The sequence below is a fragment of the Condylura cristata genome, unplaced genomic scaffold (genome assembly GCF_000260355.1).
Source record: "Condylura cristata isolate star-nosed mole 26May11 unplaced genomic scaffold, ConCri1.0 scaffold00009, whole genome shotgun sequence".
In the NCBI taxonomy this organism is placed as follows: Eukaryota; Metazoa; Chordata; class Mammalia; order Eulipotyphla; family Talpidae; genus Condylura; species Condylura cristata.
This window is the reverse complement of record NW_004567110.1, coordinates 36443104-36468725: the sequence shown is the minus strand read 5'-3', so window position 1 is coordinate 36468725 and position 25622 is coordinate 36443104. Positions and strand designations below refer to the sequence as shown.

General features: G+C 32.2%; 1 protein-coding gene across 12 annotated transcripts in view; it reads left to right on the top strand.

The window, feature by feature from the left end:
- RALYL (RALY RNA binding protein-like) overlaps positions 1-25622 on the top strand; it is a 580783-nt gene that overhangs the window by 408153 nt on the left and 147008 nt on the right. Inside the window, exon 1 of one of the 12 annotated variants that reach the window (XM_004679763.1) lies at positions 10191-10317. The exons of the other annotated variants lie outside the window; for them this stretch is intronic. Coding sequence (XP_004679820.1) covers positions 10281-10317 — 37 coding nt within the window. The 5' untranslated portion in view covers positions 10191-10280. Of the gene's footprint in view, positions 1-10190; positions 10318-25622 lie in introns of those variants that run through there. 12 annotated transcript variants of the gene reach the window in all.

The window sequence follows — 25622 nt, the reverse complement described above, 5'->3', positions numbered from 1 at the left end:
AGAGGGGAAAAATAACCAATGTTCTCTAGACTTGAGAAATTTTTCAGCTAAAAACCAGTGTGATGAAATTATTTTATTGCAATCACTACTATAGAAAAAAAATAAGGATGGTCCTGAGAGTTGAGTCTCAATTTCTGAAGATGAACCAAAGACTCAGAGAGTGGAGATGTGGGCCTTTTTGGAGGAACTAAGAGCCACAGATAATAATTCCCAGGCCTTTGAAACATAATGGAATTTATGAAAAACATAAAGATTTCCCAGTTGGACTTTTCTGGAGGTGATGACATAAAATGAGACTTTGATTTTCAAGTTGATCCTGTAATACATTGAGACTTTGGAAACTAAAGTGCACATTGCGAAAAAGAGAAAAATACTAAAATGTCAGCCTCCTCAGCCCCACAACCTGTGTACATGTTACTTTACATGAGGAAAGGAATTTTGAAGATATGTTTAAGGATTTTAAAATCGTGGGATTATCGTGGATTATCAGGATTGACCAAAATAAACAACAGGATCCTTATAAAAGAGAGGCAGGAGGGTCAATGCAAAAAAAGAGCAACATGATGAAAATCATAATTAGAGCACTGTACTTCTTAAGGGAGAAAAAGAGGCCATGAGTTAAGGAAGACAAGCAGCCTCTAGAAGCTGGTAAGGGCAGGCAGATTCTCTACAGAATATTTCAGAAAGAATGCAGTCTATCCAATTTCTTATTTTAAACTTCTGACCTACAGTATCATGAGAACATTTTGTGCTGTCTTAAAATCACTAAATTTGTTAAAGCAACTAAATTAAGTAATACAGTATTCACTTTATCAATATTTGTAGAGCAACTGGTATATCTCAGACATTGTGCTGGCTGATGGGGATATAAGCACAAGTTAGTTGAAGTGGACATGGTCTCCATGGTGTGTTCTAATCTGGCTACAAATAATGAAAGAGAAGTGTGTTTTGTGTGTCACTGGCATGCTTTTCAGTTGGTAAGTCATTTCATATGACTTTGAGCATTTTCATGAATATATTTAATAATAGCAAGTGTTTATATTGGTATGATTCTATACAGCTAGAGAGTGACAGAACTGATATTCAAATAATCAAGTCATTCTGGCTCAGAATCTTGAGCTTTTAAACTACCATAATTACAGTAACTCTATAATTTGAATTTATAGTTTTACATAGAGAGTGGATCTGTAAATATAATTTGGTACTAGTAAGGAAAATATGAAACAGATGCATAGAATGCAAGAAATGGCATTTTCAGGAAAAAGATAATTAAGAACGTCAGGTTTTGATTCATATCAAGTTGGATTAGAAATGCCCTTATTTGTTATTATAATTTTTTTATTACTGTTCTTTGAACCTTATCAACAATTATTTACTTGGGGTCTCCCTGGTGGTGTATGGGTTAAGTCTCAGCACTATCAAGCTACAACCAGGCACTGCTGCTTGAGTTCTAACCCTGGGCTGGGAGCTGACCCACATGGCACAGCAGACCTCTTCTGTCTGGCCCTCTGCTCCCCTCAGCAGTGTATTTCAGCAGATCAGTGTATTTCCTGCTGCTCCTCACTCTGCCTCTGGTGTATCTTCTTACCCTCTGCACCTCCAGCCTACATCCCAGTTCTTGTAAAAATAAATAAATAAAAATTATTTTTTTTTTAAAAAAACAACTATTTCCTCAGTAAGGTGTCAGCCTTTGTGTATATTTTTCAGCATTTTTTTCCAGTCACTTCATCATGTTTGGACATTTGTCACTAACATTCATTGGCACTAAGTCACATATATCTGTATCTTATTTCTTGATGTCCTATAGAAGTATATGATAACCTGTTCCCACTGAAATTTGCCGATATATCCTATCCAATTCTCTGCATAGAATTAGCTTTTGTTATATACTGATTGACCTATTCTATGACTTTCTGTACCCACCCACTGCTACTTTTACAAAACTGAAATCAGTATTAGAGTGCCAGGGTACGGATACACTTACCCTCCTTAATAGGGACAGATACTTTAACTGGTTTCCTTATTTAAAATATATTTTTTGAAATAGTTTGGACTCATATCTATTAGTAAATGAAATTTCAATATTAAGATCATGGCTGTCTTCCCCTACCTCTTGTTACTTAACAAGTATGTATTTAGTATTGTGGAATGGACTAATGAGGCATAGAATTCTATGAACTATTGCTGTCTTAATTTGTGTAATGAAAAGTTGTTTGGCTTATGATTACAAATTTATAAAAACAAGAGCAATCTATCAACATTATCAGTAAAATGAAAATCATGTACTATCATCCAGTTGACACCATCAACGTAATCTTATAACTTTCCACTAATCTTGGTAATTTCCTTAGTAATACTTTATGATCACCTACGTCTCCATTCATTCAATTTTCCTTTATGCACAGAGCCTCAGAAATGAGTACACCAACTTACTTTTAAGGGCTATGTACATATACATAGGACCACACTTTTATTCTCATGCACCTATTTTTGAATTTACAGAATATTTTCATTCACGTGATCCCTCAGTTGATATCTGTACAATCTACTAAAAAAATAGCATATGGACAACCTTGTCTGGTTTTGCTCACTATTATACTATCTAGATGGCAAAATTTGAATGCACAAAGCATATGCACTGAATATATGAGAAAATTAAAGGATTTTAATGAAGAATTATATGTGAAGGCTTAAATTTTATGAAAATAATCAGGCTAATCTAACCTAGGGTAACTAAAAGCAAGTACATCTTTTTTCATATTGAATCAAGAGCATGCAGTTACAAGCTGAAAAATCCTGGTTCATTCTCTATTAAATTGTTCTCTTACAAATATTTCTTTAAATTGTCTAAGAAGTTGGGAACCAACAGTTCTTAAAATTGAATAATCTCCTTTCACATACAATATTTGTGTTCATATTTTGTAAACCCCCTAATGACTCATTTAAGTATTTACTGCACAGTCCAGGTGGCTTTTTAAAGCTTTCCAAGGCATGATTTAAAGATAACATGAGGTTTCGTTATTCACCAAACTGAAAACAGTTTTGAAAATAAAATTTGTGACTCTTATTCCCCATATAGTCCCTGTTTCTGTATCTAAGTCTGTTTAAGTAAACATCTAAAAATGGTTTTTACAAGAGTAAAAGACTTGTGAATTTCATTTACATATTTATAGTTCACAAACTGCTGTGCTGGTGATGGCAAATGCAGAGTTTATTCAAATAGTTGTCTTTGAACACATATGTGAGGTCAAAAAATATCCAGGTGGTTCTGAACCCTTTAGTGGAAACAAATATATACAAAATGAGGACAGGAGCAGGATTCTTGAAATACCCTTGGGCTAGCTAGTGCTAAATTACACCTGAAAATTTAATCTATACAACACAGCAGGCTGAAGTAACTCATCAATGTGAAAATTATAAGAAATATGAACAAGAAAGGAATTAGGAAAACAAGACTGCTATGTTTTATGACTTTTATAAACAGGATGAAATGAGTTTTACTAATAAAGATTTATGATAGTGTATGAACACATTACATTGGAAATAATTAGAAATTTTGGAGTAAAAGTTTCAATTATACTTTTAGAAATAAAACATGTAGAATGTGATCCATAATATATATTTCTATTTAATTATTGTTCTTTTAAAGTTTCATAAGGAATCACAAAATGTAGCACTAATCTTTATCCAGGTGACTTCTGCAGTTCAGAAACTTGGATTGAAATATCAACTGTACTGCTTGAAATTTGAATCTGAGCTTGACACTTGAACCTCAGTTTCCCTACCTCTGAAATGAATAAAGACTCCTTCACACATCTGTTTTAAGATTATAATAACATAAGTAAAGTTCTTGTACAAAGTAAATAATTGCTTATTTACTTAGCTTCTACAATTAATTAGTGGATTTTTTAAATTGTATTATTTTATATGCTTTTAATTCACTGTTTGCATTATATCTATAACAGACTACTTCAGCATTGGACTTCAGCAGATGTGAATTTGTAATATATCTTATTATGGTCCCAGCCATAATAAGGTATATTTTTCACAGTAGAAAATGCAGGCATTATACAATAAAATGTTAAATACTGTAGTCCAGACTTTTTAGTATCATATAATTATTCTCTCCTTCATACCAATAGGAATTTGAGGCTAGTTACCCACCAATATACTAGATGCTCTAGATAAAGTATAATCTCACATAGGTAAATGACATGAAGGAAAAACAGTAGAATCAACAAATAAGATCACATGCTTTATCTGAAAGAAAAAAGTGAGGATGAATTTAATGGGAAGAAGTTAACTGAGATAGACAGAAAAAGAAAAAGGTTCACCCCAGGAAATTCAGTTTGTGCAACAGGACTTTTAGGCTAGTCCTCCAGGGGGAGAGGCCACATTTTGCTTTCCTCTGCTTTAACATGTCATTCGTTCACCACCTGTGCTGCATGTTCTCTACCTTGTTAAAGATTTTCTCTAGCTACCCCCTACAGTCTTGCCACTGGAGTATGACTCATCCTCCAAATACACCCCTAGACACTGTACTGCTAGGTTGTTCTACAACCCACAACTGTAGTTCTAAGATGGGTGGGAGAGAGGAAGAGAGACCCAAACACAATAAATTTCTTATTTTGTAAAACCTGTTAGATTCAACCCTACATGCAGTTTTCACAATGAAAGGGACTATGGTGACTTTGTGTTTTATTTTTTCAACATTATTTCCCGTGAAACTAGTAGCATCCCTTCATTTCAGGACACAGTGAAGATACCATGACTGAAACAGTTGTAAACTACCAAGAAAGTGTTTTTGTAAACAAAACACCCCAAGGGATGCATAGCACAGCAATTCCCACACTTCATGCCCATCTGCAATAAACTATGTTATTGTGTTTATATGTCTGTGAAGTAATTTGTTATAGGTATAGAACCTTTTATATGACCATGATCCCAAAGAGAATTTATATTTTTTTCCAGCTAGGATTGCTGCATCTTTAGTATATAATAGCCAGTCTTTCAGATATGTTGAAATAAGGTAACTTTTTTACAGGCATATATAATTTACTTTATGCTTTTAATTACAATCCCTAGGAAATTTAAAGCTAATTTAATTATATATGCTTAAGTATTTTTTAAAAAATTACTTTAGTAACCATTAAATATTTGAGCCCATCCAAAGGATATGATTAAAAGGGTAGAATGTCATTAATCTTCAGATAATGCTAATTTATTCACACATAAATAGAAAAATTACTAAGAATATAAAGCTAAGTCTAAATAAACTTAAAGAGGAAAAATGAAACCAAATAAGAGAATGAAAATCATACAATGAAAGGGAAGCAAACAGACTTTACCAGAACAATCAAAAGCAAATACCACTAAGGAGATACAATGAAAAGACAATAAATTATAATGTGAATTATAAAAGACAAACATTTTATCTGTGTCTAATACTTGCATTCATTATTTCAAAAATTTAATGATTACAAAGACTTCTTTGACATTAGAACATAAGAAACTAGAGATGTTCCAAAGAAAATGCATAAAGACAATAATAAAATCAAAATGTAGTTTATAGAAAAACTTTAAAAAGCCTTTCCTAAATACATAAAAACATCTAATGAACCAAACTGAGGAATACAGAGTTGACTTGTTTGCTTCACTTTCAGTAACAGTCAATTATAAAGAAACATCATTATGGAATTTGAACCAATGTTACAAATGAAAATGAGATAAAATTAGGAAATATTATATTCCCTTCAATTTAAAAAAAAATGATAATAAACCACCCAACATGGTACTAGAAAAAGTAACAAGAATATCTTAAATATTTTTGTTGAATTATATTATAGATTGGTTTATAGCATTAGGTAGGTTTCCATTTTATTTTGAGACTTATCTCAACATCTGTTTATTCCCTGTTATGCTTATACTAAAAGCCTAGTTTTTACCAATCACCATACAAATGACCCCTTTTAGTTAGTCTTTTATTCATTCATAAAAATTACTTCAAAATTAATTTGATATTGTTAATATGATAGTTACATAATATTTTAATTAAGTTTACAGTACCCACTAAAGAATAGCACTTGATGTTGAGAAATAGATACGGGTCCAGTTCTAGAGATAGCAGACAAGACAGAAAATCACTCATACAGGTATGAACAGATATCAATTTATTTTCTTAGATTGTTGAAAAGATGGATGAGTTATTATGTTTGGGCAGAAATTTTTTAACTTTTATGTCTGAAAGGATCTAAGGAAAGGACTGTTGTCAAGGACTTATAAGAATTGCATTAGTAAGGAGGTGTTTTTATAAGTAAAGCAAAATTCATGTCTAAGGATGGGATAGCTCTCCCACAGAACAGCTGGCATGGTAGTGAAGGAAGGCTGGGGACATCCACTCATGCTATGAGTGTTAAGAAAGACACCTGAGAAAAGTGAACTGTGGGTGACTTATTGTTCAAACATAAGAAAATCGGAGTTGAACTCAGATATAACTCAGATTATGTCAGCAAATAATTTCAAAGCTAGTGTGCACAGAGTGAAATGCTGTGGGCTAACTCTAGGGACTCTTGGACTGAAGTCCTTCCTGGAAAGTAGGTGCAAGTTGCTTCAGACCATGACCCTCAGTTCCATTCTGATTTCCATGCAGGGAACATTTAAGAGCTACATTTTGTGGAGCAGGTATCTGAAAATTAGAAGTTATAGCAAAATAACGACATACTTTTAGTCTTAATATACTGTTATTCAAGTAATCCAAACGTAAGTCACAAGGTTCAAGTTAAATATTTCAACAGTCCACATACTATGTCATGATAAAATTCTTGGAAGTTTTTTCAAAATCCATAGTCCTGGTAAATCCTTGTAGGTTTCCACAAGAGGTGATGGGTGTGGGGAGCAAAGTGAAGAGGGGTCTGAATGATCTATGTGGGGGGCTGGGGGGTGTGGTAATGACTTTGATGGTTGCTGTGGTGTGGTAATATACATTTAAAGAAGCATAGACCTGTATTCTAAATAATAAAAAGTATTGTAAATCAATGCTGCCTCAATAAAAAGTAATAATTTAAAAAACAAAATTCAGGAAAAAACATTAACATAGTCATTTGATTTTAAATGGAACTTATCCATCCTAATTTATCAACACTCATTGAATTTGTATTTTAAGCATGCAATATAAAGATAGACTTCATTAAAGGAAAACAGATGGCAGGGAGTAGATCAGAGATGTTTTATATAGCAAGTAGTGTTTCCTGTAGCCACTGACTTAGGCAGAAAGCTGATTTTGAAGACGAAGCAGTTCTATTCATTTTGAAGTCTTGGAGAAAGTAGGAGGAAAGAAGACTATGATGCCTGGACCTATCTTCTCTCTTTCACTGCCATCTCTGTCCTTTAGGTTTACATGCTTCCTCAACATTCTATAAACTGTAGGTTTCCCAACTTCTGTTTTTACCAGAGTTCTTTCCTTTCCTTCAACCAATACCCTGGCCATCTCTCACCTCCCTTCCTATAACACAGTGTTATTCATGAAGCTGACCTTCTTCATGCGGTACATCTGAGCCCTTCAATTTTGATGGCTTAAAGATTTCCAGGATTCACATAACCTGGTCCAGTAAGAAAGTTCTAATGTGGATTCTCTTTATGCCTTGATCAAGGTGATATAAAGGGTTGATAAGATTAAAAATCCTGTATGGAAACTAAGAAAGTCAACACGAGTACAGTTGGGAAGACAAAGGTGAACCAAACATTGAATCCAAGTCAGAATAATTGTCATAACATATGTAGCATGTCTTAATAGTTTAATAATGAGTGAGATTGTGTGCATATCAGTAATGAAGTTAATTAAATTGCTACACAGACTTTACAACAATTGTTAAGATTGGTATTAAATTTAGGTAATGTACAAATAGAAAAGCTACAAATAATAATATGTAACAATGTTAATATTATTTGTGCCTAATAAGCATTAATGATATTTTTATTCACACCACAAATATACTTGCCAGGTGAACTATTAATTTTATTTGAGCTCAAGAGGTTTTTGGTTAAGTATTATGGCATGGAAACTTATAAAAGAGCTAACTTATTAGCTGTGACTTTCAAGAAATTTAAAATGTATCCTTACATCTATGAGGATATACAATTTCACCAAATCAATGTACTCATTCAAATGAATGTTGGGACCAAAACAACAAGTATTTGCATTAATTAAAAGCAACTATGTTAATAATCATGAATTTGACTATTTTTAAAATTCATTAAAAATAATCTGTGATTGCATTAATTTTTAAATTTATTTTAATCATGAAAAGTCACTATTCAACCAGTATTTATTGAGTGCCTATTTTGTGCCATATCAAAACTCCATACATCTCTGAATTAAGAAAACCCTGTCCTGGGCCCTCTCTGGTAGCCCAGCGGGTTAAAGCACAGCACTAAGAAGCTTAAGCCACTTCTGCATAAGTTCGTTTCCCAGCTGCCCTGGAGGAGATCCACTTGGCGAGGCAGACCTCTTCTGACCCGCCCGCTGCTCCCCTCAGCAGTGTACTTCGTTGATCTGCCTGTTCTGCTCCCCAATGTCTCTGGTGAATCCTCTCACTCTCCACATCTCTGGCCTGTACCCCAGTTCCATATGAATAAATAAATAAATCTTAAAAAAAAAAAAAAGAAAGAAAGAAAACCCCGTCCTCAAGAAGCTTATGTTCTAGTTGGTAGAGGCAGAGAAAAAGCAAATAAGTAAATGCAGTCTATTTCAGGTGATTAGAAAGTGTTATGAGGAAAATTAAAGCAGATAAAGATTGTAGAATGTGAGGCTTATTATATTTTGATCAAAAAGTTCCTACTTATTTTATTTATTTGGGGTATTTTAATCTCACTTCCAGAGAAGACACAAGGAAAATCCTTCTAGTATTTCATATTATACACAGCTAAAGCTAATGATGATGCCTTAACATAAAATATAACTGCAGCATTCTTTGAAAGAGTCTTTTTAAACTGTGGTTTGTTAGTCAAAAGTCAAGGAAATTAGATAGGAACATTGTTGAAAACTTGCTAAAATGCTATGCTTGTTATTGGTAATTATGAGGTATTGTAATTATTTAAGCATAAAACTATTATTAATGAAAAATCATTGTCTTAAGGACAGTCCTGGAGATGGTATCTCCTGCTATCAATAAGTCTGAAGTTTAACACTAAAAAAAGAATCTTGGCAGTTAAAAATGTCTGCGTCTGCTTCTTGGCTGGAAGATGAACCTAATACATAATCAGGAAATCTTATTACATAGAAATTGTTCGCTGGTGTAAAAATTCTCCTGTAATTTAAATAAAAACTGCATTTCAGACACCTTAATTAACACATAAAGAGGATTTGAAATCACAAACTTTGTAGCGTGCTTGGAAGAAATGTTCCTGAATTTCTGCTGTATGCCAAGCATGCTCTCAGAGCTAAAGATATGTGAAGACAAAGCTTCCACTTTGTCCAGTCCATGTTGCAGTGTGAAGCATGTTCACAAAAGGCAATACTGTAAAGACAGAGAACAGAGGAACTAAAATGAGGTGGCAGTAAGTGAAAGTGGAAGAAAGCTTTCCAAAAGGCTTCCTTCGGGAAGATGCATGGGGCTTGGCATGCACTAGACACTCACTGAGCTTGAGCCCTTCCTGGAGCCCCTTGTGAACTAGGCCTTGGGATATAAGTGTGAAAACATGCAATTCCTGCTTTGTCTGAGAAGCAGTCTGTTTGGGGAAATAAGCAAAACTCAGAGTGATAATTGCTTTAATAATTGAACATATAGTGCTTTGGGAGCTCGGAGGAGGAAAAATTTAGTAGAGTTTTGAAATAACAATGTAAATATTTTGGAGTGGCTAGAAGACTATGAAGTCAAAGGTAATACTAAATTTCTGTAAGTATCTAACAAGGATTTTTATATTTCATATTTAGATTTTCAGGTTTACTATTGCTAAATATATGAATCCATTCTTAATTCAACATTGCTTCAAGCACAGTACTTTAATAGTGCAGATTTTATTAGAGAACTAAACTGATATCTGTTGGGGGGAGGTGAAGAAAATACAATTTTCTCTATAAGATTTGCATTAGATAGAGTAGTTACAGACTGTAGCATCTCCCCTGTAATTTTATGAGAATGGTATTACCCTGGCTTTCACTGTGTGATTGCTGGTTACCTTCTGTCAGTGAGCAACAGTCTTACTGCAAAGCAGGAGCACAACCCGTCTCTTTGTCTCCGTGGTCAAAGCAATTACTTCTTAGAAAGTCGGATTTTTTCAGGATGACCATGTACAGAAGCAAACGCAGACACCAGAGATGTAAGTAAATTCTGACCCAACTTTTTCATATGACTGTAGTAAGAGAAACATACTTGATTTCTTAAAAAGACTAATCATGACTACTTCAGATATATCCTGGCAATAGAAAAGATGCTGTAGTTGTTTTACCCTAACCTTTCTCTTTATCCCTATTACATGCTTGAAAGATGTTGGGGGAGAGGGGATAATTCACTTGTTACTATGGAAACCCTTGGAAAGGTTTACAAAATCAACAGAGAAACAGATCAAATGCAATTTCAGTGTAGCTCAGCATCCTTCATTCAGGCATGATCACTGGATACTTCTTTTTTTTTTCCCCCTTTCCCTGGGAGTGATAGGTTTTCTTTCCTAGAAGTCTATTGAAATGTTGAAAAGGTAGTCTAAAACTTCTATTTATTTATCCAATTTCAGTTATAACTCTCAGTGGAAATAAAACAGTTCATATTGGAGGGGAGAGAGTTAATTGTGAATGACAAGATGAATTTTAATAAGATATTCATTGCCAAACTTCTTACTCCAAAGCATATCTGGAACATAATTTACAACAGGCTTCCATTTCAAAGGGTTAAAAGGATTCATCTGTAATCTATCCTAAACAAACTGATACTGACTGGGGGGGGGGGGGGAGAGAGCAGCACAATTACCCTGGCCTAAAGTCCAGAACAAAGATGATTATGGAATGGAAAGCCATTAGGATTTTGCTAAAAACCAGAATCTTATAATAAAACTGTTTATGATAAAGCCATATGCTTCTCATGAAAAGCTTTCCGATCACATCTGTCTAGTAAGTCCAACTCTTTATCACTTATCTTTTCTATTGTCTAAGTAATTATTGCTGTATTTAGCTAACCATGTCCTGTCACTAACTCTATTTTCTATGTTAGACAGGTAACTACAACTTGTTTTATAGTCAGTCAACGCTCTCTCATTATTCCTCATGATGTCTTTTAATGTTATCAAACATTTTAAAGCACATAAAAGCTATCAGCCATAATTTATCTATCAAAGCCCAAACTATGATAGAAATGTAATGTTTTTGGTTGTGATGGATTTTCTTTAGCCCATTTTCACCTAAGACCTGAACACTAGCATTTTTCTTGTACAAAGTTTTATGCACCACAAAAAGCTCTGAGGGCTATGACTGCCAGTTCAGATTTATGTCTTATGTCTGATTGCCTTTTAATGCTGTTCCTTCTTGTAATTGAGAAACAACATATAGCTGCTACTTTTTGTTATAAAAATGATTGGTGCAAAGTCTGCAAATATATTGCTGATTAATTTCCTTGTGATTTCCTCCTACAAGAATGAATCTAAATGATGCATGCACTTGAAAAACATCTTGCACCTTTACTCCTGTATCTTTTATATACCAGGCTCATTTTTTTCTATGTGGGCAATCATCACTTTAATGTACATGGCAAATAAAAGATTCACAGAAAAATTATATTGAGTCTCTCCTCCTAAAATGTGCTTGCTGAAGTCTGCGATTAAGCAGCAGGAAGAAATTGTGAATTACATGAGACAAGTGAGAAGATGTATAATTATAAAGGCATGAACACAGTAGGGTGTACTGAATGGTTTGTTTAAAAAAAATCTAATGTGTTACTTATGCTTAATTGTATCAGTTAGCCATATTATAGTGCAGTAACTGTTTCTATATTGTAATCATATAAAATATTGGAAAGCAGGAATACAATAAAATTAAAATATATAGAAAGCTTAGCAATAAAAGCAAATAGAATCCTTAAATGAAGTTCTATATTATACTAATAATATTTGCAAAAGTGAAATGCAATACATTTGTTTGCTACCTAATGGGTACATAAAAATACCTGAATTCTCTCATCGCCAAAATCCTGTGCATTCCCATTTCCAAACATATTTTTATGTGTGTGTTTTTGATCATGTAAAAGGCATAAACTAACCTAGAGGCAATTGTAATCCAATTAAGGCAATAATTGCACACTTAACAAATTTTCAATGTGGGAAAGGAGGAAAGTGCTCTTATGAGTTTCGTTAAAATTGAAATAGTGCACAAATAAACTTTCTAATTTCCTCATTCCCTAAATATTTAATATAAAATCATTTAGTAAAACCAACAACTTTATTTTAGAGAACTCAATAAGAAAACAGAAAGAGTGTAGATGACTCTGCCAGCAGTTTGGAGAGAGGGGAGCAAAATTACTTGTAAATGGCATTTTAAAGTATAAATTCCACTAAGCTATTGAAAATTTATGTGGAACTTTGAAATCCATTCTTCACTCTTGTCTGGCTTGCTTATATCTAACTCCCTGTTTAGGAGGAGGAAAAGTACTAGGCTACACTTTCCTTTGCTTCTGCTGGAGTAATTGCTATGGAAAATGAAAGAGCTTCAGTGTTCATTCAGATAGCAGGTCTCACCTGTGCATAGCTGCATGATGACTTTCAATTAGACACAGAAATTTTTGAGTGGTATTAAAAATGTTTGCTTATGTCAGACATGGATTTTGACAGAGCCAAACAGGTAGAAACCACTTTAAAGAACTGTAATATATGTGAACCTGCTTTTACATATTGGGTTCAAGCAGGAATCATCATTAATATAAATAATTTTTTTCTTTAAAATTTAAGTATTGAATTTTTTGTGGTGTGGTAGCATACATCTATGAAATGTATACCAATTGCTCTGAGTCATGTAGTATTGTAAACCAATGTTGACTCAATAAAAATAAATAAAATGGAAAGCACTGACAAAAAATTGAATTTTTCATGCATTTTATATCAATCTGTTTATTCAAGTATACAATTTGTTTAAATTTTCAAAATTCATATTATGTGTAAAACAAAATATAACTATAACCTGTCTTGCTAAAATTCCAGATGACCTTGAGAAAATATTTTTTAGTTTTTCGAAAAGACAAAGAGATACACTTTTAAAATTGAGTATTTTTTGAATTAAAGACTTAAAGAAAAACTAGAGTAGATTATACATTATATTAGATACAGAATTTTGAAAATATCACAGTCCATATACCACATCAAAGAAAACAGTGTACACTTAATGTTAAGTATGAAGCATTTCATCTTGTTTTACTGAATGGAAACATATACTTACTTTTGATTGCTGATGTATGATGGAAGGTATTATCCATTTTATTATGGAAATACTTGATGCTATCACTTTAGGACCAGAATACTAGCCATGGTATCTTGTAATTTTGTCCAATATCTATTATCTGGTGGATAGCAATTTCTTCTTCTAAAACTGGAACAGATTGTGCAGATATGTTTTCTAAGGTGTCTTTAATCTCTAACTCTCAGTGCTTCAATAACTTAGGTCTCACCAAGCCTTTCTCCTACTCAAAGACATTTGATGAGTTCTCGCTGTTCTAGACTATGACTCTGGCCTCATGTGCTTCAGAAGATTGTGCCCATGGATTTCTGCAAGGGATGATAGGATCCAGATGAATATTAATATTATTTGTATAATGATGATAAAATATGAATGTATGAATATACACTCGTGTATATTACATATACATATACTACTTTGTAGTTCTAAAATGATATGTATAATAAAGCAAATGTCTTTGAAAAGGTGGTACTAAATTTTCCATACTGTTCAATGCTGTATATTTGATTTTGTATAATGTCAGGTATATAATGCAGTGAATTTTTTGTGCTTTAAAAAGATGTTGTTACTAGGTGTTGGGAATCACTCAACTAGGAGTGCAAATGTGTCCCTATGACACAGATATTTACATTATTTTCTCCACTTCATTCTTCCCTTCTGATACTACTCATGTTCTAGCCTATGTCAAATGGACTCTGCAAAAATTCATCATATCTTACCTCCATACCTTTGCCCTTACACCTTCTTATTGATGGGTGGCTTTCACCTATACCTTCATGTACAGATATTGTCTGTGGTCAAGGTTTCACTCAAACACCACATCCTTCATTAAAGCCTAGTTTTCAACTGAAAATTCTCTCTCTTCTCTCTTTTCAGGAACTGCATTATAATTTTATTTATAGTTTCTAAGTTTCTATGTTCCTTATACATAAATCTCTTAAGTTTTGTCTTTCATGTTAGGTATCTTTTATTCTTATATAAAGTATTCTTGAAGCATAATTCAGTGTTTTTCCCATCCAATTCAGAACTGCCAAGTGAAGTATTCACTCAAAGAAATATTTATTGATAACCAATTATATCATTTTCCAGACACTGCTCTAGTGCTGTGGCTGTAACAATGAAAAAACCAAATTCTTTGGGGATGGGAAAATGACACAGAAATAAGTATATAATATATTCTGTGATGCTTATTAATATGTAGAAAAAATAAAGCAAGGGGGATAGGGTGCTTTTAAAAGCAAATTGGGGAGTTGCTGTTTTCTGTAGTTTGGCCTATAGGTCACCACTCTGGTTAAAGTGGCAATGATTAGACAACTAGAAGTGAGAACAGTTTTAGGTGGAAACAGACTGTGCAAAGTCTGTGAGGTATTGGAATCTTACAGGATCACAAAGACAATATATATGTAGAATTGGCAAAAAGAGATGAAATCAAAAAGCATTAGGATTATGGGATGGGTAGGGTAAAACATGGGATTTATTGAAACATTTGTAACTTAATTCAAATATTAAACATATCTAATCTATAAAAACACTCTACTCAGTAATGCATGCAGTATATTTATATTTAAAAGACAATTGAAAGAATGATGTTTTAAAATAGTTACACTTTTATATAAGGCAAAACATCCCAACATTTATTGGAAGAGAATAAAACTGTGGCCATAAAGATATTACTTGAATAAGAACTATTTTCTGATTTATCTTCTTTAAATATATTTGAATTTTTGATATATTAATTTTACTCAAACACCACTCTCTTTAGAAAATATTATTATTATGGGAAAAAAATTAATGGCTAGTTTGACGCAATTGTTTTAATGCTTCTGATGGTTTTGGCATGAAGAAGCAAGACTTAGTCATAAGTGACACAGAATTGTTTTAGTGGTCAAGATATTTAATAGGTTTTATGTTCTGCAATGTAACAAAAATTGTTTTAAGTATCACTTCATCTTTATTATAGTCTATCTTATGCAAATTTTATAAGTAAATTTTGAAATTCTTTTGAACAAATTAGATAAAGGATAAAAAAAAGCTCAATCAAACCATATAAAATACTTTAGTCATAAAATTAGAAGATAAAATGATTGATTATTAATTCCAATATTGCAAAAGCTGACATGATTTACTGTAGGACATATTTAAGAATCATTCTAGGCTTAAAATTTTATTTAAGATTACACTAAAAAATTACTTGAATTTGATAAAGATTTCTGGAGAATCCTTCAATCACTTATTATTGATGTGTTGGGGGAATTCTGGCCTGACATTTCTCTAGCCTTTTTCCTCTCAAGTTTCTAATGTCAAAGTTATCACTGGTATAGATTGAGAACTTGTAACTTTATGCATTTCTCTGTGGAATCATATATGCATGAATGGAATCAGGACGGTCTGATTGAGCAAGCTCAGTAGAACACAGTTGCCAGTTCGGGAACAGAAATGGACAAAGACTGACTGATAATACCCTTGATACAGATTGACCTTATATGGAAACCTACATTGGTGTGCTTCACAGCCCTAATCACAGCCATTCACAGGGACCCTGTGACTGGCTGCTCCTGAAGGATACTTGTATATCTTCTCTTAACTTCTCTTCTTTCAGAAAACACCTTGGCTATCATTTATCACCTGTTCTTTTTGTCTCTCTCCTCTAAGAATCTATTCTGCACTCCTACCTAGACCTACATTAAGAAAAAAATACGATGGTATTGACATTCCCCAGTTGTTAGGTAATTGTTCTCTATGGAATGACATTTATAGACTATCACAATGGAAAATAATGTGGATTTGTACTTATCAAGAACAAATGATACAGGTGAAGCAACTAAGCACTTAGCAAAACAAGATTAATGTTAAAACAGGTATCAGTATATCTTTTTAAAATCTTTCATGAGGGCTGGGCATGAAATAAGATGAGCATTCATAGGCTTTCCTGGAGAGTGGAATGATACATATTGTAGACTTAGAAAACAACTTCCTTAAAGCATTATCCCATGTAATTATTCTTGTTGGACAGTCTGTCCTTTGAATGAGCCACATTAAATTGCCATTATTGCAAGGTAAAAATGATAGTTCCTATAATTAAACCTTAAATTTCAGCTATCACAGAAATTAGGGGAAAAAAAGGAAAAATATGTTTGGGTAGACAGGTAGAAAAAAGGCATCACATCAATACAAGTTGGCATGGCATTTGTTAAGATGAGAATAAGTACTTGATGTATATTAAAAGGATATAATTAAGGTAAGGAATGTGTTCATTGTTGTACTTCATGATATATAAGGTTAAACCTCCACACATACATAAATAGTGTATTTAGACTTGTCAACATAGATTAACTAAATGTCTTTATTTTGTAAATGATACCATTTAACTGGACTGTGAAATTTATCAAAACTTTTCCAGAAATTACCTACCATCAAACTTAAAATATTCATTATATATATTTGAATTTTAATTTTACATGACTTTGTCATTACAACTTTGCTTTTATCTAACTGGGAAATGGAACAACTGTGAATAAATTAATGATAATACCAAAACCAATAAATTCTTCCTATATACCATATCATATTTTAAGCATTTCATTTTGTAATATATAAATAAGCATGTGAGAGCAATAACTAGTAAAATTACACTTGATAATCATCACAATTTCACTGTTTATAACTATAATATCTAATCTTTAGGAAATTAGCCACAAAGTATATTGTACATGTATAAGTACATGTATATTGACAGGTTAAAAAAAAGGTGTGTGTGTATACATGTCTGTACACATGTATATATGTATATGTGTGCGTATATGTGTGTGTGTGTATATATGTACATGTTTACTTTCACCTAGGGGAAATAAGAAATTAAATAAGAAATAAAAGACAAAATCTATTGTGTGACAAATATCTACTTTTTGAATTATGTAAAGACCAAAAAAATTACTTAAGGAAAAATAAGTATGCAAATGATATATATACACATAAATGTATTTGAAATATTTGTATATGACTTCATATGTATGGCATGCTATCTTTTCTGCAAATTAAAGTTTCAAGAAACTGGAGAAGTGATTTAATAACGCAATGTGCGTCCTTATATTCTTTATCTAAAACAGCTAAGTTGTTTGAGTTAATCTTTCTTAGTTTTTTTATTAAGTTGTCAGTCCTCTACAAATCTACATAACTTTGGGGATACATTTTCACACCTTCATATGTGTACATGCTTCACTCACCCTTCATCAATGTTTCCATGCTGATGGACTGTAATTTTTATTTATTTTCTGCTTCGTCATGTTTGATTTTTCTTGACATTATTTATTAAATTGTACTCTCATTCTGACTATGGAATTCTTGACACCTATAGTTATATAGGAATACATTATAATTGTGTTAATACTGCAGGTTATAATGATGTCTTAACATCAATATTATATTATTTCTGAAATTTCATTTACATTTAAAATAAAGCAAAAAAAAATCCACATCTGTGTCTTTAAACTATAGAATGTGTGGTATGTATTTTTGTAATGTTCCGTGCCTGAGACTGCTTATCATTGGAAAATGGTATATTTTATATTATATGATACTTTTGACCCTTTGTGAACTTGAAACTGCCGTAGAGGAACAATTGGATGTTTTTCCTTAAATAAACATATATCGTTCTTCAAATTGCTAGTTATATATCTTCTTAATATCTCAAGAAGCAATGGGTATCTTCACTTTGAAGTCACCTCTGCTGCTTCATGTAGAGGTCTATTTTATATCTTTTTTTCCTACCATAATTGCATAGTGTCCTTCAATTTGTTTTTAAATATACAGCATATGGTCATAATTTATCCTTACCTTGGACTTTCAGATTGTATTTTTGGTATTTTATTTCATATGATAAATAAATATAAAATTAAATAGCAAAAATATGCAGTACCTGTAAGTGCATAAGACTATCTGGAACATCTAATTCTACCTAATTTTCTAATGAATTTTTTTTTAAGATTAATTTATTTGTGCATACAAAACTGGGGTGCAGGCCAGAGGCTCAGGGGTGGTGAGAGGCTTCACCAGAGACAGAGTGGGGAGCAGAACAGGCAAATCCACGAAGTACACTGCTGAGGGGAGCAGCGGGCGGGTCAGGAGAGGTCTGCCACTCCATGTGGTCACCTCCGGGACAGGCGGGAATCGAACTCACGTGGAAGCGGCTTTAGATTCTCAGCGCTGTGCTTTAACCCACTGCACCACCAGGGAGGGCCTCTAATGAATATTTAGGATTAATTATAATTTTTTAGTCATCATTTATGACAGAAATAATACACCCAAATTTTATGAATGGGCATAGAGTCTCTCAATGCAGCTATAGTATCCCATGAAGATTTCCAGAATATGTTTATTCACTTTGGAGACAAAAGAATATTTTTCAGATTACTCACAACAGTGTTCCAGAACCCAAGCTAGTTTTGAGGAGATTCTATTTGAGTGGATATGAAAGTTTACTTAAAAGAATATAATGTAAAACTTTACTTTTGGGATATTCTTTATTATTTGGAAATTTAAAAAATAAGTTAGTAAGCAAGCATAGATATAAGCTATAAGAAATAATGTCATGAAGAATGGATTATGTTGTTGCTGAAATTCCCTTTTGGGTCTATTGAAATAAGTCTCCGAAACTTGAGACTCTGCTAAGTAAACTAACAGTTCTCTCATACCAAAAAGAGTAAAAACACTACAAGTTGTTTTTGTCCTACAGAGCCACCTAACAATCAGTTGTTGGAGAAATCGGCTAATCTTTAGCATTGCCATTTCTCTGAGATCACTACTGACAGTAATTAAATCAACAGTTGTAGTGATTTGCCATATATCTCAAGCCCAATTAAGGAAGTCTTGCCTTGCATAGCCAGAAGTTAAAAAAATAAAGAAGCATGGGACCTGAAATTCTCAGTAAGTTACCTACATTAGCATTTTACCAAATCTACTTGGGATATCTATTGTAATACTCTTTCCAAAAACATATTCTAAATATGCTATTCAATTTAATCATATGAGTATGACAACATAACCTTGTTTTGGGACCCAGATCATTAAATCTGGAAATGCATAAGGTATATGGTAATGATTACTATATTCCATTAGACCTTGCCAAATAATTCTTTGACTTAGAGACTTTATAATGGGTACTTGAAACCTTTCTAAGTAGCATTTTGTGTATTTATTAACAGTATAACTTCATAATGAATGTTTACCATTGTTTTATTTATGTGGTAGTAAAATTAATTTTTTATAAAGTAATTAATAGTTTTCAGTTATTGAGTTTTTATGTCTATTAAAATTGGTATTAAGAAAAATTATAAGTCTCTCCCTTGTATTTACTTATCATAATTAAAACTTATGTAATTATTTTGGCTATAATGACAAATAACCAAATAATATATGTGGTTATTATCATGCATCTAGAAAAGTAAAATAGAGATCTATCAAAATTGATATCTAATTATTAAAATTTTGTTCTATTTATTGGTTGACAATAAATATCTCCATTACCTGTGCCAATTTAAATACACTTTAATGGTCAAATTTCCTGAAAAAAGAAGTCAAGAGATAATTTTTGTTGACAAGTATCATAACTTTGCTTTGTCAACTAAAACTATTCATTGATCCTTTCAGCTATTAAGACTTCCTGCATCAGTATTAAATAAAAGCCTTAATATGATTTATCCAACTAAAATATATTGCATGGTTATAATAGTGAAAGGTTTTTAATCAAGGTATAAAATCATATGTTATGAAAGTATTGTCTTATGACCTTAAAAAGACTAAAGACTTACAAGGCATTTCTTGATTGGGTATTATCTCACTTTATAGATTCACTTCTTGCCATCCTACTTTGCATATTACACCTTAGTGTATGATATTGAATCTTCTTTCAAATCTCTGAAAAATTCTTTTTTCCATTATCAGTTCCTTACATTGTCTATTCTATTTGGAATTATATTTAATTCCTATTCATCCTTAGGTGCCTGCTTAGATCATCATTTCCTACTGATTAATTTGTTAAGCTCTTCATGACTGGTGTAGTTAATCTTTTAATGTATTCCTTTGTACTCTGCATGTGCCACATGGGTAAGTTATAATATATACAGTTGTTTGTTTATGAAGGCAGGGACCTAGAAAACAGGGACCAGATCTCTTGTTCATTGCTCTATCCTCAGCATGGCCAAGCACTAGGAAACCCTCCCGCAATCAACAGTTGTTGAGGTTTAAAAGGAGGAGAGTGCTTTACTAATGTACTTATTTCCAGAACTAGAAATCACGCGCAGAAATACCCCCCCCCAGACTATTGATGACATTTTTTGCCTTTTTATATTAACAGATGTCCATGTATGATAATCATCTGTGAAAACTTTTTGGAAAACCTTTTGGAATTATTTTGCCTGCTAACCACTCCAGCTTACTTCTATAATACCAACATTGAAATGAACCTAAAAATACTTATTCACTGTTGTGGGTGATTTAGCAATGTTTATCAAAAATTTAAGGGCTGCTTTGCAGGTGACATGAAGTGACTTTCTCCCAATGATTTCTGTTGCATTAATTATTGAGCAACCATGCTAGTTTCTAGTTAATTTAAATCTTTCAGGTTTTATGTCATTATGTTTTAAGAACTGCAGAACTGGTGGCTGATAACAAATTCAGAATTAAAGTCTGCTTCTCTACATTCTCAGTTATTTCCACTATCCAGAGTTAACTGTGCTGCTAGATTTCATTATTCCTTTAATCAATTTTGCATCAGTTAGAAGAACAAATTGTTTGTTTCTCTACAGATTTGTAGCTATTAATCTCAGCAGTAGCTCAGAGATTGATTTTTTAGAACTCAACATCACAAAGACATAGGATAGAGGAATAGGATGAAGCAAGTAAGGCTGAATCTGTGAAAGTTAAGACTTCACATCATTTACAATAAATTTGTTACTGATTTGTTAGACAACCTTTAATCTTAGCATGTAATTAGAAAGGTCGAATAAAGTAACTTAACTGCCTACTTTCACTCTTCATTGTCACTCCATTAGTTTTGTTGCCCAGTAGTGATAGGAACTGGAAATTCATACTAGAATTGTAACTAAAAATGACCTCATTTTTAATGCACTTAAAGTTATTGCAGGTGAAAACTCTCTTAAGGACTTCAGTGCTTCAAATACATGTGTGTCAATGTGTGTCAAATAACAAACACTGTACTTTAAATTGACCAAAATGGTTACAGCACAAACTCTTTTCTCACTATCAGCAAATTTCTGACATAAAAGCTTAATTGTAACAGTTGAAAAGAAGTTATTAGGATAATTCAGAGACTCTGAAAGAATCTCCATGTTATCACATGATTTTTCTTTACTGAATAGAAATGATATTCCAGGAAATTTTAATAAGAAGCCACTTTATTTGGTAACTGAAAAATAAGTAAAATTGTTAGAGGAACAATAAAATATTCAATAAAGAAATGAATGCAAGGTATTATGTGTTTGATAAACTTATTTTAAGCTTTTTATCTGATTGCTTAGAACACCAAACCGGAGTGTCACAGATTTGAGTTCTCTGTGATATATATAATTTACCCTCTTTCTTGAAAATGGATTACTGTGGTGACACTGTCTATCCATGCTTCAAAAAAAAGGACATTGTTCTAAGATTGCATTGTATACAAAGGAAGACAGAATGGGTTAAGTCCAATACAGGTTCAAGAGTACTATAACATCTAACAAACTGAATATATTCCTAACATATATTTATGTATATAAAATGAGTGATATTTTCATATATAAAAAAGAACATGTATATCTGGATAAATAATTGTTTTTATTTTAATTCATGAAGACCATAAAATTCAACTAGCTTAACTTTCTTTTTGATTGTTTTTGAAGTTCACACAATTGGAATTTTATATAACTATTTTGATATCTATAACCTCAAAAAATTGCTTCAAAATGGATCAAAGTCTAAAATCACATTTATGACTATAGTCTTTATATTCTTTAGGATAATTCAGTATAGCAAGCATAAGTAAACATTTAGACAATGTAAAGACCATTGAACTACTCAAGTATAGTGTTGCCTTTCACTAGGCAACATTAGGGTGTCTGTATTTCTCCAAGAAATTTTGTTTACCATGAATTTTATAATCGAAGATTTATTTCATTGGGAAAGACATGATGATTTCAAGTACTTACAAGTAGAATCAATGGAAAAGTTCCAACTTTATCAACAGGATGACAGTATATTAATAAGTATAAATCTTACACCTCCACTGACAGCAAACCACAAAGTATTGATTTACTGCTATTTTGAACCCAGTGTTATCATGTTCATCATACTAAATCACAGTGTTTCATAGACTTGCATCTGATTGGACAGAGTTGTCAGAAATTTCATTCTGTGCTCCCTTTTTTATAAATATAACTCAACAATAGCATAGTCAAGCAAAAAAGAAAAAGAAAAGAAAAAGAAGAGGGCCACAGAATTTTCTAGGATACCTTCTTCCTTTTCTAGAAGTGGGATGAATTTGTTTTATTGTACATCAGTCATGGTAACCACCAGTTTGCCTACCCACTTTCCTTCCTTGGAGGACTAGAGGTTTCATAAGCATTTTGTTATTGAAAAGTTAAGTTTTTTTTTTAATTCACATATTTCTCTCTCATATTTAATTACTTAGCATCAAGTCTCAAGTAGTTCTATTGCAATAATATATCTTCCTATTTAGAGCCACTCTTTTCTATAATCACTGTTCCACCACCCAACACTCTCCTACATGCTTTTTCCCTCATTCTTTATTACCTCTATTAAAGGACTTGTTATTATTAATAATAATATTTTAATTTGTGGCCCACTACCAGTGTCAGTGTCCGGTGGGGGTGTCCTAAGAAGGTGTTTATAATATTGTAAATTATATTTCTTTTTAATTGCATGGTTCCCTAAGCAAACTCTAGTCACTAAAACAAAGTGTTTATAGATCTTTGTATGAGTTTACCTTACTCTGTACCTGATTCAGTTAGAATCTCTCAGTAAATATATGATAAATGACTAGATTAACTCTCTAATATTTAACTTTAGTTTCTTAACTTCTACTTTTATTAAATTTTGAACTTATTCTGCTTACTTTTACTAACTTTGATAAATGAGCAGGCACACATATACTCACACACCACTTTTCAAAAAAAAAAAAAAGTACCTGAAAGAGTCATACTATTATCATTAGTTTCTTAGTGTGATGATTGCAAATGTTTAAACCTACACTCCTTTCATGGCTTGCAATTTAAAAACTATTCCTAATCCATAATTTAGAAGCTTTACATTTTCTATCCCTCAGTAACAATATAAATTACAATCTTCATATTTGAATTAGAAATAATTCATCATCATTTATTCCCTCCTCTAGAGTGAGAAGCACATTTGTCTAAGTTACTCACTGAACCAACTATTTATCTATATTACAGGAAAAGTGTCCAAGGCTCTTGGCCTACTACTCCAATTTTTGGCAGAGTTAAAAATTGCCACCTTTGGCATTCATTTAAAAATCCATCTCCTGATCACATTTGGTTCAGAGCCATAGGCTTTGACTGAGGACTTTTAAAGCAACTGTTTTGGCCTCTGTTCTGTTACTTATCAAATAATTTTAAATTGAAACCCCATCTACACCAAATCCTCATCTATGCTTAATTAATGCAATGAACTAAATGTTCAAATATTCCTTTGGATCTTATCATTTTCCCTCATGTTATGAACATTGTATCACTTAGGCTTTATAAGCCAATCTCTTAGATTCCTGGAATTTGTCCTTATAAGTTCACCAGATAACCATCAGATCAATAGTCCATAATTAAACTTGAAGTACAAGCACTGTGTATTTTTCACAATGCTTAATTAATCTTCCCCAATGGAACACTTCAAAGCTATTTTCATAATGGGAATAGTATTATGAGCTCCAAGAATATTTTATTTTGTAATCACCTGTTAATTAAGAGTTACAGTTCAATTCATCTTTTTCCTAAATGTGCAACCAATCTGATTTCTATCATGGTCTGAATTTTGAGGCAAGTATGTGGTCATACATAAATTAATCTGATATATATAAAAGTGTTCTGTTATTTTCCACTACCTTAACTTGGCGTAAACTAGTACTATTTTTTAATCATCAGTGTACCAATGTCATTCAAATGTTATTGCTGGAAGTGTCATTTTTCATCTCTCAGGAAATGGCTCAAGCACAGTTACCAGTATTTTTCTCACTACATATAAGATAATTGCCAAGGCCATTAAATAATATTTAAGATAGAAGCCATAAAAAAGAATGGATGTGGCCACATTTTCTTCCCCAATACTCTAAAAATTTGCTTGTGATAATAGTAGTTGATTATTTTGAACAATGAATGCAATCAGTCTAGTCAGCTTACCAAAGAAGGGATAGTATTAAAAAAGAACTTGATAAGCTTGGAATAAACTACTAAAATAGATGAATTAGCTTGATTCATGCTTTAATCAAAGTAGTGTTGTGGGATCCTCTAGTAGATAATATAGCTGTTCATATGTGAAAGAATGATATTTCTTTTTAAAAAGCGTAATTTTCATTTCCTTTAATAATAATTTTTGCATTTCCATGTTCTAAATTGGTGTGAACATTCGATAGTCTGTCTGAGACTTTCAATCTGAGTATGAATTGCTATAAAAGATAATAAAACAGCCAGAACCTAGATATATGAAGCTCAGAATGAATGATACAGATTCCTATATACTCTGATCATAAGTATATTAGAAATGATGAAAAGCTTAAAGTAGTTTTAAACAACATATAAAAATATTTTATGTTTTTACCTCTAGATGCATCTAGGATTACCAAACACATTTAATAGCAATTGAGGAAAGTTAAATATTAGAAATAATCATTTTTCTTTAAATTTAAAATAAGGGTTGTGAAAATAATTATGCTTTAAAAGCCAATAGACTTATATTTTCATTGGCTATAAAACAATAAAATATGACTGGGTGGCAAAATTTTAAGACAACTAAAGTATTTCTTTATTATAAAAGTAAATCCAGATCACAAAGTTGGCTTTAAACTGACTTGTATATATGAATCAAGAAATCCTTAAATAACCATCATTTTGAATAACTGTGTACACAGACAATCCTCCTCATTGGTAATAATTGACTATGTTATACTTATAAA